Source organism: Malus sylvestris, chromosome 17 (assembly GCF_916048215.2).
Source record: "Malus sylvestris chromosome 17, drMalSylv7.2, whole genome shotgun sequence".
In the NCBI taxonomy this organism is placed as follows: Eukaryota; Viridiplantae; Streptophyta; class Magnoliopsida; order Rosales; family Rosaceae; genus Malus; species Malus sylvestris.
Genome location: NC_062276.1, coordinates 11,903,303 through 11,916,378, shown reverse-complemented (window position 1 = coordinate 11,916,378; position 13,076 = coordinate 11,903,303). Strand labels below are relative to the sequence as shown.

Genomic DNA, 13,076 nt, shown 5'->3' with positions numbered 1-13,076 from the left:
AAACCACCGACTCTGATGGCTGCAGCAAATGAAAGGAGGGCGACCCCTTTACCCACCGTCGTTCATTCATTTTCTTCTCGTGCAAATATGGGAAGTGAAAATAATGAAGATGAACAAAGCAATCTCCACTGTGATTTCAAGGACCATATCTGCTAGGTTGTTGTATGTCTTTCGTAAAGATCCCATTAAAATCGGGATAACAAAAGAACAAAGAAAGCTACAACAGGGAATAAAAAATAAAGGAAGTTGTCTTCTAAATTGCTAGAAGATTACACTCAAAGAAAAGATGAGACAGAGACAAAATGATGGAAGCTACACTCAAAAGTAAAGGAAATAAATAAAGCTTTGTACAGTACTCGAGACGACGATATTGTAGCAGCTTTGATGTTCTGGCTTCGTAGCTTTAATAGTTGTTCTTCCTTCTTATTCCACCGAAAGCCTTGGTATTAAGAAAAGGTGAGTTGATTCCAAAGTAGTGGATGATTGGAGTAAAGGACAAAAAGATGGGCAAGTGTGATGCAAGGAAGTCAAAAATCCCCTGATCATTTCACGTGGTTAAATGAGCAAACCTCTATGAAAGAATGGAAGTGGATACAGGATAAAAAAAATAATAAATATCTTGGCTGGTGATTCCAAATTATGGCAATACCTCATCTTGGTCACAAATAAAGCCTCTGTACAATGAAGGAAATGAGGCAATCACATAATAGTTCAAAGGATGAAAGACCCAACAATTAAAAGGGTGTCTATCTGTACAAAAACCAAAAGGACAAATCTACTTCTTCAAGGGCATATCAGTACTCCCAAGCAACAAATACAAGATTGCTAGTCAAAGGGTCTGAAGCAACGCTTTCAAATACAAAGCAAGTTGAACTCATAAAACAAAATTGCCAGTCAAAGGGGGTTTATACTGATTAACAATTAATTGGTATAATTTTCCAAGGGAAGTAAATGGACATGATATCCAAAGTAAATTCGTTCATTGTATTAGTTGGCATATAATTTATACAAAATTTCTACAAAGCCAAATCCAAATTAAAATGGCACGAAGCCGCTTCAAATAGCACAAAGTCGTTCCAAATTTACGAACTACGCCGGTTTGATTCCGTTAAAGGATACGTAGGCAGTCTGATATCAAGTTATAGACGCAACCGTGAAATCAAGACGAATCTCTGGTTTATATAAACTAAATTCACTTCTATTACTTTGGCCAAGTAATAACAAATTCTACGAAGAGTAAAAGGGAAGCGAGCCAGTTCAAATTACGAATGACACGAAGCCGCTTCAAATGGTACAAAGCCATTTCACATTACAAATGGCACAAAGCCACATCAAATTCAAATGGCATGAAGCCGCGTCAAATCCCAAAAGGCATGAAGCCGAATAAAAAGCTTCAATGGCCTAAAGTCGTCGCCCGCATGAGCTAAAACTGTACAAGGCATCAAATGCTCCTTGCCTGCACGAGCAGAAATTGCACAAGGCATCAAAATCAAACAAGTACCAAATCCATGAACTACGAGTGACTTGATCCCTCAACGAGGGTACGTAGGCAATCTAGGATTCTACCTAGATGCAGTCACAAAATCAAACAAACACCCAAATCCTCAAGTTATGATTTATTCAAATTAGAATCAAAGGGTATGCCTTTCCAAAAGAAGGGTTGTAATTAATAGGCGCGTAGCCTAGAATGGGTCGAACTCGAATTAATAAAACCCTCTTCGGAAAAATGAACGAGGGTGAAATTGTGTCGAGTGAATTATTTGTTTACATATTATGTACAATTTTTGCTCAACATAATTTTTGGCACGCCCAGTGGGACCCATTTTCCCTTTCATCTCTAATTTTGAAGATAATTAATGTGCTATGTATTTTCTTTTTTGCAGAAAAAAGGAAGCATGGCACCACAAGTTACTGTTTACTTCCACGAACTCTCTGCTGCTGCATCCAAACTTGGACATGGAGGGCGTGCTGGTCGCCGAATCTCCTTCACCATCGATGAAGCACCAACTATCTGCAACATGGTGAAGGCTAAGTTAGCAACAAAGACAAACAAGGCGGCTGTAAAAGTCATCAAGGTTGGACCGAAAAAATGCCCGTCCAAGAATGCCCTAAGGAACGCAAGGAAAAGAACGGCACGAGCTCTTAGGAAGAAGATCACTAAAGAACGATTACTCGAAGACATCGAAATTGCCTCAAGGGTGCTTCTTGGAGATGTTTCATCCAAGAACACCATGATACCTCGATGCAAGATCGTCAAAATGACATCATCACCGCCTATCAATGTTTCTGTCATCACTCAAATCATGATCGGAACAATCCCGATCACATTACCTACAACGGAATCGGTCATGATGACCTCTATCGAGGAAGATGAAGAAATTTTGCCAATAGTATCCGGAAATGTTCAACAAAAGGCCAAGGCCTACGAAATTGTTGAGGAAGGTAACAACATTCAATTTGAGGGGTCTATCACACGTGCAAGGGCTCGAGCATTGGCATTCCACTCTCTCGAGAGTTCATCTTCCCTTAAAGATACTCTTGGAGGAAACGAATATTTTTCCCAAGAAGAGATTCCTAGAGTAATGACTCAATTCCAAAGGTTGGAGATAAATGAAGACCCCGAATATGAGAACATGCAAGTTTTGATGACTGGGGCATCAAATATAGAAGAACAATTGCTAGAAATGCAACGAAAACTAGCAGAAAAAGAAGCTGAAATGGCAACTTTGGTAGCTAATAAGGAGGCTCAAATTGCAACTTTGGCAACTCAGTTAGCCGCTCAAGCTAGCATAAATAATGTTGGAGAAAGAGCAAAGAAAGAAACAGAAGGAGAAAGTTCCGGTAGCCAAATTACGCATCAAGATATCAATGCAATTTTCGCTGAAAAGATTCGTGAATTTCAAATGTCTTTAACAACACCAATTCTTGGATACCGGAAACCTTATCCAACTCACTATGACACAGTGCCATTTCCTCAAGGGTATAAAAAACCGAGCTTTGATAAATTTGATGGTTTAAGTGGTTCTCCTCAAGAACACTTAGCTCATTTTTACTCAGCTTGTGAGGAAACATCGCAGTCAGATCCCTTATTAGTTCGACAGTTTGTTCAATCACTCAAAAGGTCTGCCTTCACATGGTATACTCAGTTAGAGCCAGGATCTATTATAACATGGGATGATATGCAAAGAGCTTTTCTAGCTCAATTCGTCAGTTCAAAGAAAAAGGTCACATTAATGGATTTAGCTCAAACAACACAAAGGCTTGGAGAAAGCGCGAGCGAATTCATCACCAGATGGAGGAGCCTTAACCTACAATGCATGGAAAAGATTTCCGAATTTTCGGCAGTACAAATATGTTACAATAACCTCATCCCTGAGATTGCAACATTTGTAGGAATTGCGGAGCCTCGAACTTTCGACGAGTTGGTATCCAAAGCAAGCAATGTAGAAAAGCAGATGTCCCGGAAAAATGTGATTGGAAAAATGATCCAAGACTTAGAAAATAAGTCAGACACCAAGAATGGAGATAATAAAAGAATGTCGAAGAAGGGAGATTCTATGGCGACATTTGTCAAAGTAGACAAGAAAAGTGACAATATAAAAAGAAAAGAAGAAACCAAAGGGACGAAGAGGCTTTCGCTCAAAGAAAGAAAAGAAGTTAAATATAGTTTCGATGATGAAGATGTTGGAACTATCTTCGACGAACTCCTTGCAGCAAAGATGATCACGCTTCCTGAACCAAAGCGTCCCGCTGAAGTAAATAAGACCGATGATCCAAAGTATTGTCGGTATCATCGACTCATCAGCCATACAATAGAGGACTGCTATATCCTTAAGGATATAATTCAAGAAAAAATCAACAAGCATGAGATCGAGGTGGATTCATCTTCAAAACATCAGACGGCAACGTCCAATATGATCGAAGGAAAATCAACACCCTCCTCTCCATTACCAGAAGGGGCAATCCCTGTAGGATTTCATGTCGATAATGAAACCACAGTTGTCCATGCTTATCCTGGCATGCCTCGTTCTGGAAATCCAAAAATTCCAACTCTGTACGAGCTCATGACGACACCAAGTTTTGATGTTTGGGAGGATTCGTCATCACTTGAATCCGAAGACGAGTGGCAAACCGTCAGTGAAAAAAAGGTGAAAAAGATTGCTAAACGTCTTTCGTCTACAAAGCGATCAAAAGGAAAATTATGGAGTGGATCATCCTCAAAAGATGGAAAGAAAAAGAAGAAAAATACTCAAAGAAAGCCTAAAGTATTTCAAGATGATGAGTACAAGCAGCCTTTTAGAGCACCAATAACCCTTGGAGACTACCTCATTCAAAAACTTTTTAAGAGTAAGGGAGGCGAGGAAGAAATTGGAAATTGTCGCACGACCTCATGTGAAATCCACAATGATGATGAGGTAGATGAAATAACTCTACGCTTTGGCCAAAGGATCCCGTCTGCTGACAAGAAAAAAGGAAAAGAAGTAGTTGATTCAGTCAAACATTCCGACAAACCAAGTGCAAGGGAGGTTCCAGTCACTACCACTGTAGAGCCTACGGTAGAAGTTTCAGTCTCAACCACAAAAGCAAGTACCTCTAAGAGACATGCAAAAGATGTATTACAGTCCCAAGATGGCAAATACGACATTGTCGACCATCTTAAACGCATCCCATATCTCCTTAGTGTGTACGATGCTCTAAAAATGTCTAAGGAGCTTAGAGAAGCACTCATAATGGCTTTAACAAATCCTGAAGTATTTGAAACAAGCTTGAAATTTGCAGAGATAGATACAACGTCACCAAAATATTGCACTTGCTGCCTTGCAAGTATCACATTTGACGAAAGTGACCTTATACTTGGAGACGAATACCACAATCGACCATTGTACGTCAGTGGACTAGTGGGAGGTACATCAATAAATCGAATCTTGCTTGATTGTGGATCAGCAGTAAACCTACTTCCTCTTCGAACACTGCGAGTTCTGGGGACGAATGTTCGTCAACTGACACCATCAATGTTAACTATTCAAGGCTTCAATCAAGTCGGACAAAAAGCAATGGGATCGATAGCATTACAAATGGAGATAGGGGAGTTGTACTCCGACGCCCTTTTCCATGTAATCGATGTTGACACATCTTATAATGTTTTATTGGGACGTCCGTGGCTTCATACATATGGTGTCGTTCCTTCTACACTCCATCAATGCTTCAAGTTTTTGGTGAATGGCGAAGTCAAAAAAGTCCTAGCGGACACCGACCCATTTAGGGGCGAAGAAGTGAATTACGCAGATGCAAAATTCTACAAACAATCAAAAGTCACTTTTTCGCAACCAACAAAAAATGAGGTGGTGCAGAAGGAATCACGATCACTAGTTATGGAGAGGGTAAAGCCATCAAGGCTAGTCAAAATCGCGAGTTCTAAAACCCCGAAATCTCGAAAAATAGGTCTTAATTGTTCATTACAAGATCGAAGAGAACCTGAAAAGAAGGCAATGGAACAAATCCAAAATGCATTTGAAGCACTCATGACCAACTACACAAAGCCTCTATGCAAAATCAACCAATCGATTCCTGGGGGCAATTTGGTAGTCTCAACAAATTTGCAAAGGAATAATGGTCGACAGGGTCGCATTGTTTCATTCAAAAGAAATGAGTCCTCGTCAAAGGTTCCATTAAAGATAAAAGCAAAGAGGTGCAAAGCTAAAAGGAGCGCCATCAATGTCACAGTGCACCAAGAAAATGATATGCTCAAAGCATTTGTCTCAAATACCGAGAATCATGAGTTTGAAGGCTTTACTGATCTCGAGAAAGCAATGTTGTCTGAAGAAGAATCTAGTAGCAAGCCACCTCGAATTTCTGTCTTCCAACGACTTGGTAAAATCATCAACTCTCAACCTAAGAAGTCTCATAAAAGCAAAAAGTGGAGAGTCAAAACCCAAAAGGTGACAATAAATCGTGACAAAAATGACGATGCACAAGAAAAGGTACAAGACATTGTTCAAGTCAACACGATTGGTAGCAAAGAAAAAAGCAAGGAATATGATAACGAGCCTATTAAGTCTGTCAGACAATTCCCAACCTGCTTTCTAATCAAGAAGAAAAATGGACAGGTTTGTACCTGCGTCGACTTCAGGACTTTCAATAGTGCACCTCCACTTCCAGAAAATGAAACTTATGGAACAATTGAGAAAGTAAGCATGGAAGAAGTTTGTGACTCAACTCAAGTAAATTGCGTTACCATTAAGAAGAAAAAGAAGAGAATGGTGACGAATCAACTGAGCTCAAGCAATACATCCCCAAATAAAGGATAGGGGGCAAGCCAGTGCCTAACGAACTCCGAGAGGGAAACAAGTACAGAGGAAGCAAGTCAAGATAAAATCTTTTCCTCTGAACTACGTATGACTTGATCCCTCAAAAAAGGGTACGTAGGCAGCCTATCATTAAAAATGGGTGCAGTCATAAAAAAAAATCAAAATCAAAATCAAATCCCGAAAATCAAGGGATGAACTACGTTCGGCTTGATCCCTTCATAGGGTACGTAGGTAGTCTAGCTTTATTACTAGATACAGTCGTAAAAACTATTTTCCCAAAATCAAGGGGTGAACTACGTTCGGCTTGATCCCTTCACAGGGTACGTAGGTAGTTTAGTTTTATTACTAGATACAGTCGTAAAAAAAATCTTCCCGAAAACAAGGGATGAACTACGTTTGGCTTGATCCCTTCACATGGTACGTAGGCAATCTGATTCCCAAAATTAGATGCAGCCATAATTCATCAAAATTTTTTTTTTTTTTTCCCCCTAACAGAATTAGCATTTGTTCGAATTGTCATATGCTAATATTTGTTGGAACTCTTCCCAGACGAGAGTTTAAAGGACAAAGCATAGGTGATTTTAACTTATGTAGGGTGATGAAAAAAGTCTGATGCACCGAAAACAATAAATTGTCATGCATGCAGCAGCTGTACTTAAAGTGTCAAACAGCAGCTATGTTTTGAATAATAGTGCAGCTATCTACAAGGAAACTTGCCGTGTAAAACCTTTCAATGTCAAATTGTATTTGCTCAGGGGTACTGACAGCAACTGTACTTGACTAAAATGTCAAAGGCGGCATCTATGCGTGAAAGACAATGGTGCAGTTAGGTTTTAAAAAAAAGCATGTTGCGCAAGAACCTTTAATGATGAAGTCACGTTTTTTTTTTCTTCCTACTTCAACCAAGTGGTTATAAAGTCCGCAAAAAAAAAAAAAATGAGTAAAAAAAAAAAGAGAGAGACAACAGCACGGGAAAGCACAAGAGAAAACCAACGAACAATTATTTGCAGAAAAAAAAAGAAAGATAACTTGGAGAGTACAGAGGGTCCACAACAAAAAAAAAAAGGTGAAAGCAAGAGTAAAACACGGCAAAAGAGAAGTAACAAACATAAAAAAAAATCTTCTTGTCTGTCTTTTTCTCTTTGGCTTTACAGAGAAAGAAGCAAAGTGTCAACCTTTCTCCTTTGCCCGAAGCAAAATGAAGGTGAGACCTTGAAATGTCCACTGGCTTACCATGACAGCAACATCAAAACTGTCAAAGAGGTTCTAAAAATCCTGAAGTTGAACATGGAGGATGAACAGCCAAGAATGTTAACTGGGCAAAGGGAGAAACCAAATGGGAGGATCACCGAAAGATAGATTGTAGTTAAGCGAAGTCAGTGGAGAAGAACGCCTGTACTCTAGACCCGTGACAAACTCTTTCCCGGCCTTGTCAACATCCCGCTGGATACAAACTTGGCCATCTGCATTCATTCCCTGAAATGTAAAATGCAACATTGGTCAGGACCTCAGTACATGATGCGATCATATCAAGCCTTATACGCTCAAAATAATTTCACGCATAAGGCTTGAGGGGGCAAACTGTTGAACAATAAAAAATACATGACGTATAAAAAATAAGGTCCATACAAATTGGGTCAAACTACAAGGCAAAACAAGATGTAATTCAGCCCAACAAAAATGAGGATGGGCTTTACATACATCCATAAATAAAATAAAATAAAATATGCATTTCCCTACAAAAGAGGGAAGAAACATGCAAAATCAGCGGCTCCCCCATTTTCTGCAACAAAAAGAAAAGTGGAGTCAGTTTAAGAGAAAGTGGCGGAAAGAAAGGCCTCTATCCTCCCCCACGTAAGAACTCTGGAAACCTCCTAAGATGCCTATAAATAGGCATCAACCACAGCAAAAAAAAAGGGAGGACGAAAAAAAGAGGGAGACGCTGCAGAAATTGAAGCACACGGGGGACAGAAAAAAGGAAGGGGAGACACTGCAGAAAAGAGGGAGATCGACAAAAAAAAAAGGACGATAGAGAAGAGCACAAAGGAACAAAAAAAGGAAGAAGAGCAGGACACGGAGAAGACAGCAGAGAAGTACGGACGGCAAAGAAGAACAACGCAAGAAAGCAAGGGAGAAACATAAGGAAAAAGAAAAGAAAAAAAAAGAAACAGCCAAGAGCAGGAAGGTATAAATTTATTTTAAATTTGTTCTTTGTTGTTTTGTTTCCTCTCGACTTTTGCAGGAGAGAAAGAAGAAATTTGCTTTCTTCTTCATCTTTCACCAAAGTCAAAAAAATGGAGACTAAGCCCACCGGCTCACCATGGCAACAATAACCAACAGACGAGAGAAGTTCTGAAGACAGAACCGTCCTTGCCGTTACCGTTAACTCCATGAATTTCTTCGGGGTGGTCTAAACCACCCCGTGAAGTTCCAGTCAAGTCTACATGATCCGATCCTCGCCGCTGTTGTCAATTCCATGAATTTCTTGTGGGTTGTCTAAACCACCCCTGAAGTTCCAACCAGGTCTAAGTGATCACTGCACTGCAGCAACCAAGGGACAACCTCAAGATTCCGTGCACTAAGCCTCTGCAGCGCTCTCAATCCTACGTAAGTCTTGCATCAGTAATAAGAAGGGAAGACTTCCAGTTCAGTCGAAGGGCCGTGGTCGTCTTCAAAAGCCCTTGTGTTCTCTTCTCTACGTCAAAATATGCAGATAGATACCAAAGCATGGAATTGCCGTGTACCGTTTTCCCGCCTGGAGGAAAATGATATGTTTGGCAAGACTTGAACAAGAGGCCAATGTTCTTAAAATCCTACAAAATCCGAAGGCAACAACAAAGGAAGAAAGTAAAAGCTCCTCCAAAACTTAGAATGCCATTCACGTGGGCGTTATGAACTTGGGCCCCATTAATAGAATATGGTGCATGAAACAAGCATGGCAAAATGGAAAAGGTTTCAAGACAAAGGAAAAGAAAGAAAGGGTGCTCATCATTCGGGATTTTTAATCCCATAGAAAGCTATCTAAGAAATACACGAGGCTCTTGCTGACTCCCGCCTTTGTCGAGGAATGTCTCTATCACATACATAAGCAACAAGTAGAAGCAAGACTATGGCTTCTATATCAGTCTCACTTATAGCAGAAAACCAGACAAACCTAATATTTTCGTGGGCAAAATTAACATGGGAGTTGCTTCGTATATGAAAGCCTTTTGTGCTAAGAAATACAAGTCTACAAGGGAAAGAAACCACCGACTCTGATGGCTGCAGCAAATGAAAGGAGGGCGACCCCTTTACCCACCGTCGTTCATTCATTTTCTTCTCGTGCAAATATGGGAAGTGAAAATAATGAAGATGAACAAAGCAATCTCCACTGTGATTTCAAGGACCATATCTGCTAGGTTGTTGTATGTCTTTCGTAAAGATCCCATTAAAATCGGGATAACAAAAGAACAAAGAAAGCTACAACAGGGAATAAAAAATAAAGGAAGTTGTCTTCTAAATTGCTAGAAGATTACACTCAAAGAAAAGATGAGACAGAGACAAAATGATGGAAGCTACACTCAAAAGTAAAGGAAATAAATAAAGCTTTGTACAGTACTCGAGACGACGATATTGTAGCAGCTTTGATGTTCTGGCTTCGTAGCTTTAATAGTTGTTCTTCCTTCTTATTCCACCGAAAGCCTTGGTATTAAGAAAAGGTGAGTTGATTCCAAAGTAGTGGATGATTGGAGTAAAGGACAAAAAGATGGGCAAGTGTGATGCAAGGAAGTCAAAAATCCCCTGATCATTTCACGTGGTTAAATGAGCAAACCTCTATGAAAGAATGGAAGTGGATACAGGATAAAAAAAATAATAAATATCTTGGCTGGTGATTCCAAATTATGGCAATACCTCATCTTGGTCACAAATAAAGCCTCTGTACAATGAAGGAAATGAGGCAATCACATAATAGTTCAAAGGATGAAAGACCCAACAATTAAAAGGGTGTCTATCTGTACAAAAACCAAAAGGACAAATCTACTTCTTCAAGGGCATATCAGTACTCCCAAGCAACAAATACAAGATTGCTAGTCAAAGGGTCTGAAGCAACGCTTTCAAATACAAAGCAAGTTGAACTCATAAAACAAAATTGCCAGTCAAAGGGGGTTTATACTGATTAACAATTAATTGGTATAATTTTCCAAGGGAAGTAAATGGACATGATATCCAAAGTAAATTCGTTCATTGTATTAGTTGGCATATAATTTATACAAAATTTCTACAAAGCCAAATCCAAATTAAAATGGCACGAAGCCGCTTCAAATAGCACAAAGTCGTTCCAAATTTACGAACTACGCCGGTTTGATTCCGTTAAAGGATACGTAGGCAGTCTGATATCAAGTTATAGACGCAACCGTGAAATCAAGACGAATCTCTGGTTTATATAAACTAAATTCACTTCTATTACTTTGGCCAAGTAATAACAAATTCTACGAAGAGTAAAAGGGAAGCGAGCCAGTTCAAATTACGAATGACACGAAGCCGCTTCAAATGGTACAAAGCCATTTCACATTACAAATGGCACAAAGCCACATCAAATTCAAATGGCATGAAGCCGCGTCAAATCCCAAAAGGCATGAAGCCGAATAAAAAGCTTCAATGGCCTAAAGTCGTCGCCCGCATGAGCTAAAACTGTACAAGGCATCAAATGCTCCTTGCCTGCACGAGCAGAAATTGCACAAGGCATCAAAATCAAACAAGTACCAAATCCATGAACTACGAGTGACTTGATCCCTCAACGAGGGTACGTAGGCAATCTAGGATTCTACCTAGATGCAGTCACAAAATCAAACAAACACCCAAATCCTCAAGTTATGATTTATTCAAATTAGAATCAAAGGGTATGCCTTTCCAAAAGAAGGGTTGTAATTAATAGGCGCGTAGCCTAGAATGGGTCGAACTCGAATTAATAAAACCCTCTTCGGAAAAATGAACGAAGGTGAAATTGTGTCGAGTGAATTATTTGTTTACATATTATGTACAATTTTTGCTCAACAACATATTTACAAAAGACCATCTCAATTCATACCATGAGTAAAACAATCACTAATCAGAAACAATTGCATTAAGAGGTAACTAATTAGCTAACCTGTAACTTGAGGAAATCAGGGTGTTTGTTCTCTCCCTTGAGAAGATCAATGGGGACTGTCTCAAAGTCAACCTCTTTCTCAACAAGGCATACCAGCACACGCTTTGGGGCGGCGTACAGAGGCCCATACACCTTCACCACCATGTTATGACTTCTTAGTGTTAAAACCGAAGGATTTAGATTCAGTCTGCAAACTCCAGCTTGTGGTTCTTTACTTCTTATTATATAGCACCCCAACAATTGATGGAAGAATTTAAAATTGGAGTGGAGGGTCGGTGGGGCTGCTCACATGCATACATCCATCCATTTGTAGTTTTCTTAGCAGCATCTTCAAAAAGAGATGCTAAATTTTAAAGGATAAATTATATTTTCAGAGATTAAAGAAGGATGCATTTCGAAGATCATTTTTCTAGTCGAAAAGTCTTTTAATTTAATGGTTATGTGGCACAAGTTGGTAGTCGGTCACGTCAGCATAAATGAGGAACATATTATTAGCACGTCATTACTTAACATCTATTTTTGTTGACTATCCCACATGGGAAAGAGAAATAATGAGTTTAAATATAATTATCTCACTTTAACTTATACTCATGTCCCCACACCTGACGGATTGGGTAGGTAGTAATTGCTAAGTTGGGAACAATATTAGTATTGTTAGAGTGGAGCGCCTCTGCCCGTCAATCCAAAATTCCAACAAATTTGTTCACCTCAACTAGAGGGGGTAAAATGTAATTTACCTAAGTTTAAACATAAAATTTAAATTTGACAGTCAATATGGTAGTTTGACATCTTTTAGTTTTTCTCTCCACCCGATGTGTCAATTAAGCTATTATTTTATTATATTAAAATGTTATAATAAATGTTTTGAAATAAAAAACAATAATGAAATTAATAAAATGCAGTCAATAATTAATTAAAAAAAGATTTGAAGTTACTGTTAATTTGGGCAGCAAGGATGATGGTTGCCAATCCATATCATGCCACATCAAATTTGGTTTTTCGGTTGGAAAATTGTTGCTATCTTTTGATTGTTAATGCTAATTTGGATATTTTGACATCTATTTTGAAGATGCTCTAAATAGCAAGGGAAAGACAATTATGTACAGTGTCAATAGGAAAGACAATTATGTACAATGTCAATAACAATTTCTTATAAATATGTCATATAAAATGGAGGGCATAACATAAGACATATGGCATATAAAATGGAGGCCATAACATAAGACGAGTAAAAGGTGCCAAATGTGATGAAAGCATCTGAAATGCGTTGACGTTATGAATATCTATCTGCCTTGTTTTGTATCCATATGATGAACAATGAATATATGATGAATAACTGTCTCCTTTAAGCCACTCACGTGAGACACTTACATGAATGATATTCATATTATACACATGTATTTATGTACTTGATCTTTTTAATTCATATTATACACGTGTATTTATGTACTTAATCCTTTAAAAATGATTGTTGCATTGTCACGTGATATTATAATTTTACATACTATAACCCATGTATTTATCTACTTAATCTTCTCAGTGCGACTTCACACTGCCAAGTGGTGTTAAAGTCACACATATTTTACTATTGATAAACCCTAATTTGGGGAAGTATTATGTAGTTCACAAGTTCGAACATC

General features: G+C 38.7%; 1 protein-coding gene and 1 long non-coding RNA gene across 3 annotated transcripts in view; one reads left to right on the top strand and one right to left on the bottom strand.

Moving 5' to 3' along the window:
- The window catches only part of LOC126611146 (glutathione S-transferase F9-like), a 62,117-nt gene extending 50,283 nt beyond the window's left edge, over positions 1–11,834 (bottom strand). Inside the window, exon 1 of one of the 2 annotated variants that reach the window (XM_050279330.1) lies at positions 11,437–11,834. In XM_050279330.1, the coding sequence (XP_050135287.1) occupies positions 11,437–11,580 (144 nt within the window). In that variant the 5' untranslated portion in view covers positions 11,581–11,834. The remainder of the gene's footprint in view (positions 1–11,436) is intronic. The other variant, XM_050279329.1, reaches the window with a different exon arrangement.
- LOC126611149 (uncharacterized) overlaps positions 1–13,076 on the top strand; it is a 72,575-nt gene that overhangs the window by 50,185 nt on the left and 9,314 nt on the right. The window lies entirely within an intron of this gene.